Source organism: Myodes glareolus, chromosome 1 (assembly GCF_982192425.1).
Source record: "Myodes glareolus chromosome 1, mMyoGla1.1, whole genome shotgun sequence".
NCBI lineage: Eukaryota > Metazoa > Chordata > Mammalia > Rodentia > Cricetidae > Myodes > Myodes glareolus.
Window position 1 is genome coordinate 39,256,878 of NC_142026.1, and position 15,372 is coordinate 39,272,249.

Genomic DNA, 15,372 nt, shown 5'->3' on the forward strand with positions numbered 1-15,372 from the left:
ACTCATTTCCTTTTAAAATCTTGTGTATATTTGCACTGTAATGAGTGTTTGTACATGTTCATATGTCCGTGAACAGTCTGAAACCAAAAATGCATGTGCATGTGATGTCTAAACAATGTTAGATGTTGACTCTTGCCTTGCTCTTCTGTTGACAAGATCTCTCCTTTGTCACTGTTGTATGTACCAGGCTTCCAGAGACTTGTTTATAGCCTTCTTTTTCATTTGTGCTGAATAAATTTGTGAGCCAGAGTATATGATGTTCTGCCATAAAAAAATCAATTAATGCCTTCACCCTACAACTCAACTCTTAATTTTTATTATAATTTATGTTTTTCTTTGAGAGAGTGAGAGAGAAGGGAGTAAATGTAAATTAAATGAGTCCTTAATGCATGAATACGTATCACATGTTTATTCAAGAGAATCTGAATGCTATTATTTTAACATTATCTAACTGTATATACATATTCTAATCATATCTAGATTGAAGAATGTTTTCATATACATAATTTAATAATTTAAAACTAATTCTGACTAATATCTACATCACAGACATAAAATAATACTTTAAAATCCTAATCAATGACTAGCAAATGGCTTAGGGGGTAAGAGTGCTTATCTACATTTCTGACAATCTGAGTTCAACCCCATAGCCCACAAGCTGCTGTGAGTAAACTGACTCCTGAGACCTTCCCCTGCATGAGCTATGGCAGGAACACTTGCTTTCCAAAAAAACAAAAACAAAAACAAAAACTAAGAAAAAATTCCTAATTCATAAACCACGATCAGAAACATTTCATAAGAGTATTATTTATTGTGAAAATGAAAGTTTACATAAATATTTTCTGCTATATTTTCTCTTCTGAATTATAGCCCGGCCACAAATCTTAGGAAATCTTCAAAGGACAGACTTAGAACTCAGATCCTCATAGATTCTCTGGTCCTGTGGGTTTAAACCAAAAAGAATGAGTCAATTTTCACGTAAAACTAGTTAATAGATTTTCATCCTGTATGGTCAGTGTATGGACTGTGAGGGCAGTGATTATTTCCTGCTTTACCTTCTCCTCTGCATGCTGTGGGCACAGATGGAGCCACCCTTCCATGCTAGGTCACATTAAGGTTATCAATTCTCTCAGAGAAAGAGCAGAGAATACTGCAGTGCATCTGTATTCTTGGTTTAAAAAAATCATTTTTTATCTAGTACTTGGAAAACACAAGAAAATACTACATTATAATATAAGAAAAATTTAATTTCTTTAGAAGAACATTTTAACTTGAGAAAATTTCCTTATGTTGATGGATACTTATTATATATTCAAATGTAGATCTTTCTTCCAAAGAAATACTTGTGATTAAATATAAATTGCAAAATTAAAACAAACAGGCAATTGATTTAGGTTATCAGGCACTATTTATAAAATTCAAGTGGAGATAAAATATAGAGATGTGTGATGACATGATATTTTGTGTCTTCTAAAATATAAAGCAGTGAAAAAAGTAAAGTTTTTGGAGTTATCTCTGTCAAATCATCAATAAATATAATTTTGACTCAAGTGGCTAATATAATCTTTTAGAAATATAACATGATTTTAATTTTTAAATTTTCTTGTTATGTTTTGTAGTGAAAGATGTAATTTAATTTATAGGATTATTTAGAAGCGATTATTAAAACCCCAAAGAAAAAGTAACAAAAATAGACATTAGGGGCTGGAAGAAAAGCTCAGCAGGTAAAGTCACCAGAACGAGTAATCTTAGTTCAAGCCTACTCCACACACATGCCACAGCACACACATACAAATTCATACATGCACTCACACACATGTAAATAATAAATAAAAATAATTTTAAAAATAGACTGAGTCCCATGCTCAAGTACATGGCCCCATACCCATGAATACATGGGTGGCACTAACTCCACTTGTTGGGGCACACACACACAAACACACACACACACACACACACACACACACATACACACACCATGAAATGAAGTTGAGAACTGTACATGCTGAGTGGACACGAGAGGAGCTAAGGGGAATGAAGGGTAGATGTGATAATATTTCATTTTATACACATGTGAAATTCTCAAAAATGAAGTAGAACATTTTTTAATTGACTCTCAAATTCTCTATGCCCACTAACTAATAGGGAAGTCTTGTAGGGTTAAACGGTGTATATTTTCACATGTCAACTCAGATTCTTCCTTTAAGTGTTTTCATATTAAAAGTAAAACTTATGCATCCTTTTCCCCCAGATCCAATCCTCCAGTCTTCACCCCAGCTCTGCAGGAGAACACCTGTGACAACCTTCCCTGCTCCCACCCCATTCTTCCATCTCCAGTATATCTTCCCCTTCTAACTTTCTTTTCCCAACTGTTGATCTCACCCAGCAACCAAGTCAAGAAGGCATCATCTGTAAACCAAAAGGTTTTGCTGCTCTTTTCAGCTCAGGAAGTAGACAGAAGGTAGATCCTTACTTTTTTCTTCTCCTCCAGAATCAATCTGCTAGACTCATTCCCAGCCCCATAACAACTTTCTGAGGTCTCCTGTTCCTCTCTGACCCCTTACCCAACAGATCCCAAAGACATTCTCTTCCAGCCTTTCTTCCCTCAATTCATCTCAGTATACCAGTCTCTATTACCAGAAGGCTCTCCTGTGAAGACACCAGCTGAGCAGGCTGGGCAAACAGGTAAGTATACTGAACACCCTCACTCTCCCTCCTCTCCTCCAAACCCAATCCCCCAGTCTCATTCCTACCTCTGCTTCAGAACACCCATTTCAGCCTTCCTTTCCCTTCTGTTACATCTATGAATCTTACAGGCTTTCTCCTCCAACCTCCCTCTCTTTACTTGTTTCTTTATTTCAGCCCCCAACTCCAGCTGACCTGTCCTGCTATCCCACACACCACTCATGTCAAAAAATAAGATAGATTGTGTTTAGATCTTCTGCTCTTCTTCTGTTTCTCTAAAGTCCATTAACCTGTATCATACCCAGAGCTATAGAAGAAACTGTGGGGTAAACTCTACTGTCTTCCCCTGATTCCAAGGATACAAAATAAACAGATCCTGGTTGACAACCCTACTCTCAACCCCTCAGACACCTAGCCCATCCCCATTATTTAGGACCATCTCTCAATATTCAGAAATACATTTTACCTGAAACACTAAGTGGCCATATCTATCCGTTTCAGAGATAATTTCCCACCACAGAGGTATCACACTCTCTGAAAATCTAGAGCAGAAAAGCAAACCACGAAACAAAATCCCACCCAATGAAGACAAATCCAGATCAGCAAGTAGATATAGATTCATCCCTATCCCAGATATCTATATGACAACATGAAAGCACAAACAATAATAACACGAGTATTATGTCTCCACTAGAGCATCCAAATATTCCAACATAGCTGACGCACAGGAAAAAGACCTTAAAGCAACCTTATGAATATAATAGGGGTACTGAAACAAGAAATGAATACATCCTTCAATGAAACCCAAGAAAATACAAACAAACTGTTGTCTGAGGTTTTCTGTCCTGCCTGGTTTCTCTCCTCCCACCAGGTCCCACAGCTGTTTAGCCCCAAAGAAATCACACAGAGGTCTATATTAATGATAAACTGTTTGGGCCATTAGCTCAGGCTTCTTATTAACTCTTACATTAGCCCATTATTCTAGTATATGTTAGCCACCTGGCTCAGTACCTTTTTTGGCAGGATAGGTCACATCTTGCTTCTTCAGTGTCTGGAATGGACTGGGGAGGGATGGGCTTCCTCCTTCCCAGAATTCTCCTGTTTTCATTGACCTACCTCTACTTCCTGTACTGTTGTCCCACCTATACTTCCTACATGACTTCTGGCCAATCAGCATTTATTTAAAACATAATTGACTGAATATAGACAATTGTCCCACACCAGCAAATGGTGGAAGGTAATGAATACTATGAGAAGATGTAATCTAATAAAAATAGAGGAAGGAGGAGAAATCCAGCTGAATGTCCAGTCAACTAAACCCAATCATCAGAAATGGAAATTATAAGATATTGCATGAAAAAGCCATATTTAGACAACATTTATCTACAAAGCCAGGTCCACAGCGAGTGGTAGTAGGAAAACTCCAATCTAAGGACATTAACTACACCACGAAAATACAGGGAATAAATTATCCTACATCAGAAATGAATAAAACTTTTCAAGACCAGGAATTAGAAGTAGAATCGATAAAAGAAACCTCAAATGGAAGGAATTCTAGAAATGAAAAATTATGGACTTCAGAAAGAAACTGCAGTGGCAACCTTTGCAAACATAATACAAGAGATGGAAGAGAGAATCTCAGGTGTTGAAGACACAATGGGAGAAGGAAAATGATAAATATAAAAAATTACTGACATAAAAATTTTAAGAAATCTGCAATAATATGAAAAGTGAAGTCTAAAATATATGGGTATAGAGGAAGGAGAATAAATCCAGCTGAAAGGCCCAGAAAATGTTTGCAACAAAATCATAGAAGAAAAACACAGGCCAAAGAAATCAATAAATCTAAAAAAAATTCTGATGCAAAATTTCCACGATATCTGGGATACTATGACAAGTGAAATCTGAGAAATATGGGTATAGAAGAAGGAGAAGAAATCCAGCTGAAAAGCCAAGAAAATGTTTGCAACAAAATCATAGCAGAAAAATTTTGTAGCCTAAAGAAGGAGGTGCTTACAAAATCATAGAGAATACCAACCAGATTGAACCAGAAAGATCAAAGATAGAATATTGAAAGCTGCAAAGGAAAAGACCAAGTCATGTATGAAAGAAGACCTACTAGAATTACACCTGACTCCTCAATGAAGATTATCAAAGCCAGAAGGGCTTGGACAGATGGGCTGCATACTATGAAAGATCACAAATGCCAATCAGGGTACAAAACCCAGCAAAACTTTCAGTCACCACAGATTGAGAAAATAAAATATTAAATGAGAAATCCAAATTTAAACATCATTTATTTACAAACCCAGTCCTACAGAAAATGCTGGTAGGAAAACTCCAATCTAAGGAGGTTAACTACATCCATGGAAAAACAGAGAATAAATGATCAGGCATCAGAAAAAAACAAAAGGGAAGAATACACACACACACACACACACACACACACTCAAACACACACACCACACTACACCACTACCACTACCACCAACAATAACGACAGTAAATATGAATTACCAAGCATTGGTCATTGATATTTCTCAATATCAACAGCCTCAATTCCCCAATAAAAGTAACAGACTAACAGAATGGTTGTGAAAACAGAATCCATGCTTTTGTTCCATGAAAGAAACACACCATAGCATTGAAAATAGATATTACCTCAGGGCAAAGGGTTGGAAAAAGATATTCCAAGAAAATGGATCTAAGAAACACTCTTTACAGCTACTTTAATATCTAATAAAATATACTTCAAAACAAAATTATCAGAAGACATAGAGCTGGACACTACAAATTCATCAAAGAAAAAAATTAAACACAATGACATTTCAATTCTTAATATATATGCTCTAAGCACAAGGGCATCCATGTTTGTAAAAGAAATACAACTACAGTTTAAATTGTATATTGGCAATCAAACCCTGATCTCAGTAGACTTTAATATTCCACTTGAACAAAGAGAGAACATCGAAACAAAAACTTAAAGGAAAATACTGGAGCTACTAGTCATTATAAAGCAAATAGAGCTAACATATTTGCAGAATATGTGACATAAACACACACACACAAATATTTCTTCTCTGCACTTCACTGACGTTTCTCAAAACATGACCACATACTCAAAACACAAAGAAAGTCTCAACAGATACAAGAAAAGTAAAATAACTTCTTGTATCCTATCAGATCCAAACAGATTAATGCTGCCTATTAACAACAACAGTATCTACAGAAAGCTTAAAAGCTCATGGAAACTGAACTATTCTCTGCATAATGGAAACTGATTAAGAAATAAATTAATTAATTAAATAATTCCTAGAATTCAATGAAAATTATTACACACCATATTAAACTTATGAAATAATTTAAGTTGTTATAAGAGGCAACTTAATAGTATTAAGCACCCATATAAAAAATAAATAACTGGAGAAAGCTCATATTAGCATATTAACAGCACACCAGAAAGCACACTCAAAAAGAATAAATCAACTGCTGCCAAGAGGAGCAGTTGGCAAGAATTGATGAAACGCTGGTCTAAAACCAATACAACAGAAACAAAAAAATATGAAGAATCAATAAGTCAAAGAGCTGACATTATGAGAAAATCAACAAATAGATGAACTCTTATCAAAACTCACAAAAGAAGAAAGAACATATCCAAAATTGTAAAAGAAGAAATATAACAATAATCTCCAAGGAAATCTATTGAATCACTAATACATATTTTTAAAATCTTGAACTCCCCCAAATCTGGAAATCAAAAGAAATGGATAATTTCCTGAATAGGTACCACTTATCAAAGTTAAATCATGAATAGATAAGCAATTTGAACAAACCTATAACCCTTAGTAGAATAGAAGTGGTCGTTAAAACCTCCCAATGAAAAAAATAAGAACCCAAGGACCACAAGGTTTCAGTGCAAAATTCTAATAGACTTTAGAAGAATTGTCAAACCAGCCAACAAACTACAATCCCCGAGAACTTAGACAACAATGAGGACACTAAGAAAGACTTACATAGATCTAATATACATGGGAAATAGAAAAAGACAAGATCTCCTGAGTACTTTGGGAGCATGGGGACCTTGGGTGGTTGAAGGGGTTGGAGAGAGGCAAAAAGGGGAGCAGAGAAAAATGTAGAGCTCAAGAAAAATCAATAAAAAAAAGAAAAAAAGAGGTGTCAATCCCAATACTCCTCAAACTATTCCACAGAGGAGAAATAGTATTACCATTTGTCCATTTTTTTATGAGGCTACATCTACCTTGACACCCAAACAACATAAGGACCCAACAAAGAAGAAAAATTACAAATTTTCCTTATGAACATAGATCCAAATATATTCAATAAAATACTTGCAAATCAAATCTAAGAACATATTAAAAAGATCACCCACAGTGGCCAAACAGGCTTCAACCCAGAGATGCACGGTTGTTGCAGTACATGAAGGTGAATAAATATAATTTGGCATATAAACATACTGAAAGAAAAACTCCGTCTTATATTTTCATTAGATGCAGAAAAAGGCCTTTGACAAAATTCAACACCTTCATGATACAAGTCCTGGAGAGAGTATGAATATAAGGGACATGACTAAACACACAAAGGTAAGTTATAACAAGCCTATAGCCAACATCAAATTAAATGGGGAGAAACTCAAATCAATGCCACTGAAATCAGCAACAAGATAAGGGTGTATAGTCTCTCCATATTTATTCAATATAATACTTGAACTCTTAGCTAGATCAATAAGACAACTGAAAGGAGGTTAAAGGGATTCAATTTGGAATGGAAGAAGTCAAAATGTCTTCATTTGCAGATGATAGGATAGTCTACATAAGTGACCCTAAAAATTCAACTGGGTAACTCCTAGAGCTGGTAAACACCTTCAGAAAAGTTGTAGGATACAAACTTAACTCACAAAAATCAGTGGCCCTCTTATATTAAAATGACAAAGGGACCAAGAAAGAAATTAGGAAAAAAAAACCTCCCTTCACAATAGCCTCAAATAATATGAAATATCTTGGCGTACTCAAGCCAAGAAAATGAAAGACATATATGATAAAACTTCAAGTCTTTGAAGAAAGAAATTGATGAAGATATCAGAAGATCAAAAGATCTCCCATGATCATGGATTGGTAGGGTTAACATAGTAAAAAAAAAAAAAAGACATGTTCACTGCACCTTATAGAAGAAAAATGGGGAATAGCCTTGAACTAATTGGCACAAGTGAAGACTTCTTGAACAAAACACCAAGAGCATAGGCACTAGAATTAGCAATTAATAAATGGGACCTGATGAAATTTAAATCTTCCATAAAGTAAAAGACACCATCAGTGGTACAAAGCAGCAATCTACTGGGGAAAGATTTTAATGAACCTCACACATAATAGAGGAATAATATTCTAAATCTATAAAGACCTGAAGAAAAGATGTAAATAAATCTCAAGTGATTGCTACCACCACCAGTTACCTGGGGTCTGATCAGCCAGCTGGGACCATGTTGCCACCAGCTGAGCTGATCTGGGTGGTCTGAGATGCCACCAGGGCTGTGGTGGTATCCGACCTAGGCTGCTGCCAAGGGCCTTGTCTCTGTCATGGTCCTATCACATCTGGGGTCTGTGGTGGGATCCATGGGCCATGCTGACATGAGGGTTCACTGGCCCTAGGATGGATGATCGTACCTGTTGAAAACTGCAGCAGGAAAGCTGGCCCTACCACTCCCAGGAGAGAGCTTGCCCCTGCAACACAAAAAGATGAGCTCACCCCTCAACATAGGCATGCACTTTACGTAGGAAGTGCACTACAGCTGTTCCTGTAGTTTGGGACACAGATGGTCTGTCCCTGAGGGCATGAGAGCATGAGAGTTGGAGAGTTTACCACCCAAACCCTCCTGACATCCCTGCTCTCCTCCCATTCTCTACTCCTAGCTACCGGTGGCAGGTAAGAGAGCAGGTACCAGGGTATGGTAGGCTTTCCCCACACCAGCTCCAGCACACCGGAAACTAGACCCTGCACCCCACCTGGACAATGCAATAGGGTTGACCCTGTTTTCAGGGCCACAGATGAGCCAGCCCTGAGGGTCATGAGAACAGGAAAACTGACCCTACTACCCTCTCATATTCTCTGACCCTACTACCCTCTCATATTCGCCTTCAGCAATCTGTAGAGTAGGCCCTGTGCCTTGCCTGGAAATAGAGTTGTCTCTGGTGAGTGAGAGAGACCTGGATGTGAAGTCCCAAGAGCAGGAGTACTGGCTCCACTCCTTGCTGTAGGCTGCACTGGATGAGTTAGCCATGGGAGTGCTGGGGAGCTCGCTCAGGTAGTGACAATGACAACAAGGGAAAGCTATAGAGCTGACCAAACCAGATACCACCCAGGCCCATAATTAGAACTAAGGGTTGGCCTACCCCAACATCCACCTCATGTATGAACTGCTGGAGTCTGTGAAAGTGGGATGAACCTACAGATCCAAAACAGCAGGATCTTCATGACACATGACCACAAGATATCCGAGCCCCAAAGAGAGCCCATTATTGGTGGTGTTGCAGAAACCAGATGCCTCAGGTCAGAATAATGACAAATGAACACCTGCAAGTAAAGATGAACGGACCAAAGGGTAAACGTGTGACTCAGTGGGCCACACTACAACTTCCACAAGATTCTTCTTCTTTTCTTCTTCTTCTTCTTCTTCTTCTTCTTCTTCTTCTTCTTCTTCTTCTTCTTCTTCTTCTTCTTCTTCTTCTTCTTCTTCTTCTCCTTCTCCTTCTCCTTCTCCTTCTCCTTCTCCTTCTCCTTCTTCTCTTCTCCTTCCTCTCCTTCTTCTCCTTTCTCTTTCTTTTCACTTTTATTTTTATTTTTGTGATTTTTTTCTCTGCCTTTTTTGGGATTTGGTTATTTCGTTTGTTTTGAATTCGATTTTGATTTGTGGGAGGTTGTAAGTTCAGGGAGTAGATGTGAGGAGATGGGTGGATAAGTGGGAATAAAATGCATGATGTGAAATCCACAAAGAATCATAAAATAAAAAAAACACAAAAATCATCCTATTGAAAAATGGAGCAGAGACATACATGGAATTCTCTAAAAAGAAAATGCATATGGCTGAGAAACGCTTAAAGAAATAGTCAGCATCCTTAACCAGCAGAGACTTCCAAAACAAAACTACTTTGAGAATCAACCTTAACACCTATCAGAATGATTAAGATTAATAACACAAGTGACAGTTCATGCTGGCAGAGATGTAGAAGAAGGAAAATACTCATCTACTGCTGGTGATAGTGCAAGCTTCTACAGACACACTAAAACCAATATGGCAGTTCCTTAGAAAGTTGAAAATCAATCTCTCAAGATCCAGCTATATCCCCTTCAGCATATACCCAAAGTATGCTTTATCCTACCATAACAGAGGATACTCACCAGTTAAAAAAAAATGACAACACAAAATTTATAGGCAAATGGATGGCACCTGAAGAAAACATCCTGAGTGAGGTAACTCAGGCCAAGAAATATAAATAAGGTATGTTTTCTCATATATGTGGATATTAGCCGTTGAGTAAATGTTAACCAATCTATAATCTGTAGACCCAGAGAGGTTATATTAGTTAAGATTTCTTTTGCTGTGGAGAGACACTGCAACCATGGCAACTCCTATAAAAAAACACTTAATTGTGGCTGGCTTACAGGTAAGAGTTTAGCCTGTTATCATCATGGCAGGAAATATGGTAACGTGCAGGCAAACATGGTGATGGAGAGGGAGCTAAGAGTTCTACATCCTGATGAGCAGGCAGCAGGAAGAGAGAGAGATGCCAGCCCTGGCTTGAGTATCTGAAACTTCAACGCCTACACCCAGGGACACACTCCCTCCAACAATGTCACACTGACTCCAACAAGGCCATATCTCCTAAAAGTGCCATTTCTTTTGAGTCTATGGGGGCCACTTTCATTCAAACTACCACAGAGGTTGTGTATCCAGGAAGAAGCTGTGGTGGGGTATGTGCGGATCCTCCTGAGAAGGAACAGTAGAACAAATTTTGTCAAGGAGACAGGGTGTCAGTAGGAATGTGAAAGAGAGGATGAGGTAGTAAAGAGTAGAGATTATGTTGAGTGAGGGAAAGAAGAAAGAGATAGCTGTATTTGTGGGGCATTTGAGAGATGATATCGAAAATCCATAGGGCAGTAGAAATTCCCTTAAATATAGGAAAGCAAACCAAATCAGGTTTCCTAATAATGGGGAAGGCAAACACCTAACTTGTCATCTTGTCTCAAAGAAGACTTTTAGTAACAGAATGCATTGCATTCTACTGAGCTGTTTACCAGGAGGTCCTACAGAAGTCTTCAAACAACCGAGGCTGTTGTTAAGAGAATGGTTTTCTTTCTACAAACTGACAAAGGGGACCCATTGCCAAGAACAACACCCACATACAACTCATTGAATGAGTTTAATGGTGCCTACATGGAGCCTTCGTTGCTGTGTTTTGTTATCTTTGGTCTGGGAAGGTACTTTGTAGGCTACCAGAAGAGAAATGCAAGCATCAAACCAGCCACTAATCCTTGGACCTATAATCAATCTTATCTGTAATATTTGGTAAGGCAATGATGACACAGAAATATGGGAATAGTCTACCAACATCTGATTTGACTTAAAGCCCACTCCATGAGACAGAACTCATACCTGATACTGCTTGACTAGACAGAGAATAGACAACCTAGAGACCAAGGGTAAAAACAAGCCCTGCTGGTCTTAAGATAAAAGAGTATAAATAAAATGACTCCCAACAATATTCTGCACAAATACACACACACACACACACACACACACACACACACACACACACACACAGAGAGAGAGAGAGAGAGAGAGAGAGAGAGAGAGAGAGAGAGAGAGAGAGAGAGAATTCTGTGTATTCTTGGAATACATGGATCTAAATAGGATGTTTCCATCAAATTCCTCCTTTCAGAGCTCCAGAACCCAGAGAAAAAGGAGACAGAAAGAGTGTAAGGGCCCAAGGAGATGGATGACACCAGAAAAATGGTCCTCTGTATCAACAAAGTTCAGAAGAACTCACAGAGACTAAAGCAGGAAGCACAGGTCCTACAAATGTGTTTACCAGGTCCTCTGTATCTATATTATAGCTTTCAACTTAATATTTTTATGGGGCTTCTGAGTGTGTGGTGAAATGTGTCTCTGATTCTTGTGACAGCTTTTGGGGGCTCTTTTCCTTCTATTGGGTTGCCTTGTCCAACATTGATGTGATGGCTTTTCTTTTATCTTATTACACTTTATTTTGCCATGTTTAGTTGCAACCTCATAGAAGCCTTCTCTTTTCTAATACGAGACAGAAATGGGATGCATCTGGAGGGGAGATGAGGTGGGAGGAACTGAGAGGGGTAGAGGGAAGGGAAACTGTATTAAGGATAGATTAGAGAAAATAATATATTTCCAAGATAAGGGAAAATAAGAAGACCTACAATATCTTTTTGAGTTAAAAAAGTGTATTTTTTAATATATTCAATAATTTTAAGACAGATTATATTACTATGCTCATAATAAAAATTATGGGATTACAATAAGTATATTTTTAAATGTAACTATTTACTATTATTGTTTTAAAGGTTATCAATATGATATTCCATTGACGATGGGAAAAGATACAATTCTTACCCAATGGAGAAATCTTTTAGAAATTAAGTTTTTTCTTCTTTACTTGTATTTGCTTTCTTAACCTCATTCTCAGTGTTTTGTTTTACACCACGATTATAGCTGCAAAGTGCCAAAAGACTAAAGAAGATCAAAGATGCTTGGAAAATAATACCTGAATAAAGAAGAAATAATAATCAGGAATGTAACTATTCCTTTAACAAAAGCTTTGAAAAATATCTATTTACCTAAACAAAAGATAAACTTCCTTCTTAAAGTATTACTTTCCCAATTACAAATATAGTTAATAATATAAACTTACCTCAAAATATTTATTTAAATCTTTACAAAATTTTTTATATTCATCATTTAGAGTCCAAAGATTAATATTCAATAAATTTATGAAGTGTGCTAATTTGTGAACACATAAATGAATTATATTTTTGTAATTTAACCAAGTTGTTTTAACCTTCATGTAGCTATTTAAATATTAATTTATAGAAAATAAAATACTTTTATAGTAATTATGTACCAAGACATGTGCTTACAACCGAGAGGGCAGAAGTTCAAACATCAAAAGGGTAAGAGTATGCTGTGGGTAGGTAGTATTGGCCTTGTTATTCAGAATCACAGTTGAAAAAAAGAAACCAAATGAAAAGACTTGGTGAGTTTATAGCCTGGTCAGGAAAGAACAAGACCAAATGTTTGGAAGAAGAAAATACAAGTGGGGCTCAGCAAGCACTTGCTAATGAGATTAGTGTGACTAAACAGGAGTGGGTCATTGTGAATCAGAAAAATGAAAAAGGGTCTTCAGAACATTTCAGAACTCTTGGGAAAATAGTCTGTTCCTGCCAGGGGAGAATTCTTCAGTGGCTAAGCTTCATAACTCTAAATGGTCTTTCTGCTTAGGGGAACTTTTCTTGCTTCCAACTGAGTACCACTAAGAAGTTATGGCTTAGACTTAAGTTCCAATACTCATGTTGGAAGCAAGTCTTACTAAGTGGTCCTAGTCATCCAGAGGAGAAACTGCAAATATTTTGGGATCTTGACACCTTCAAAAATTTTGAAAAAAAAAAAAAGCCCGAAACCTGCTGCAAGATTGGAGCCCATGCAGAACAGACCTAATAGGACAATGCCAAGTTTAGCTTTTGAAGTGGACATCTAGAGTGAACAATAGACAGCCAGAGAAGCTAGAAATATTAAGCAATATCTGCAAAAGTTGTAGATGGAATATAAAAGTAGACCTAAAAAGAAACTATGAGTCCTGTAGAATCTCCAAACTCACAGATATAAGTTGCCTGAGGGGGCACCCTTCACCACCGTGATCATGGAAGATCAGGTTTGGAGTTTTAAGAGTATTATCTGCTGTGACATTCTATTCTGTGAGGATCAGTGTGGTTGACTTTATGTTGAGGACTTTGATTTATTTGAACTTGAACTTTGTTCATGGTCAGGGATATGGGTCTAATTTCATTCTTCTACATGTTGATATCCAGTTATGCCAGAAAAATTTGTTGAATATATTTTCTTTTTTTCTGTTTTATACCTGCTGCAGTGTAGTAAAACTCAGACCCAACCCTCCAGACATATTCTATACTGTATAATATATATATATATATGTGTGTGTGTGTGTGTGTGTGTGTGTGTGTGTGTGTGTGTGTGTAGAATATAACTGATAAACAACCCTCAACTACTCAGAGATCTGGGAATTATGGCATTTATTAAAAACCTTTTCATAACAGAAAGAGACAGGTTGGCTCCTAGCAACAGCACTTTACTTCCTCCAAAGAAGACAGAAGACAAATGGGCACACAACAACATCCATCTGCAGTTTTCTTCAACTGACAAGTGTTGACCACCAGGCAAAACTTCCTTTCATCTAAACTGAAGATCTCCAGACATGGACAGAATCGCTGGAATCGACAGCCTAGCTACTCATGTCAAGGTAGGCTTGTCTTCCTACAGATTTCTCAGCCCACAGGACCTTCTGGAGTCCTGTACTAAACAGCAAAAGGCAAATGCGACCTTCAGCGACCATGGAGGACCCTGAGGAGTAGCTATGGGTGCTAACCAAGTAAGTTCTCTGTCATTTTTTTTAAAAATCAGTAACTCAAGTAAAACTTTATCTTTCTCAGAGATCTCTGATGCAGTTTCACAGCTGAGAGGTTTGGTCAGTTTAAAAGGACAACCTCACCAAACAAATTTCAGTAAAATACAAATACATGACCTGCAAGTTATAAAGGTGTGAGGACAAATGCAAGTTATCAAACTTCTTTCTCATGCATCCTTCTCAAAGATCTCTGATGCAGTTTGACAGCTGAGAGGTGTTGTCAGATTAAAAGGACAACCTCACCAAACAAATTTCAGATCAAATTTCTCTCTCATAATGCCTTTCATAGTCTTAAAAATACTTTTTATTGTGCAAAAATATCTGTCACAGTCATTCTGACATATGTCTAAAACTTCTATTTTCACAAACACAAAGAATTATTGTGAGTTCCAGGGAGCCAAATTGAAGGATCCACCTTAAACAGGTCAGATACATCCCCATCAATTCTCTGATCTACCTTAAATAGGTCAGATACATCCCCATCAAATCCCTGATCCACCTTAAACAGGTCAGGTACATCCTCATCAATTTCCTGATCCACCTTAAACAGGTCAACTACATCCCCATCAATTCCCTGGTCCTAAATTATTTTTCCTTAATTTAACCTTGTCCTCTGTTCTGCCAATACCTTAACCAGGTGCAAGAGATACCAGACATTTTCATGCCACAACCACCAGACAGGAGCAAAGAGACCAACCATGCCAGGATGTGGCCAGTACCCAGCCTTCTCAGGTTCCCCACGCCAAAGACAACACCCACAAATAAGCAGGAAGCAGTCTTGAGAATCCTTTAATTCCTTTAACCTATGGTGCCTAATCTCCCACTTTTTATAAAAAAGAGATGGGAATGTAATGTTCTGTCCCTTTTAAGAGACAAGCCATGCCCACTCCCTTTCTGCTTGCAGCCTTACCCTCTCTCTCTTCTCTTTCTGTCCCTCTCTCTGAGA

At 37.6% G+C, this 15,372-nt stretch overlaps 1 protein-coding gene across 4 annotated transcripts in view; it reads right to left on the bottom strand.

The window, feature by feature from the left end:
• Positions 1-797: 797 nt before the first annotated feature.
• Positions 798-15,372, bottom strand: part of LOC148123308 (solute carrier organic anion transporter family member 6C1-like) — an 81,262-nt gene continuing 66,687 nt past the window's right edge. For 3 of the 4 annotated variants that reach the window (XM_087905949.1, XM_087905946.1, XM_087905942.1), the window contains 2 exons: positions 12,341-12,491; positions 798-940 (listed from right to left, as the gene is read on the bottom strand). In XM_087905949.1, the coding sequence (XP_087762075.1) occupies positions 12,364-12,491 (128 nt within the window). In that variant the 3' untranslated portion in view covers positions 798-940; positions 12,341-12,363. Of the gene's footprint in view, positions 941-3,151; positions 3,228-12,340; positions 12,492-15,372 lie in introns of all 4 variants that reach the window. The other variant, XR_015737773.1, reaches the window with a different exon arrangement.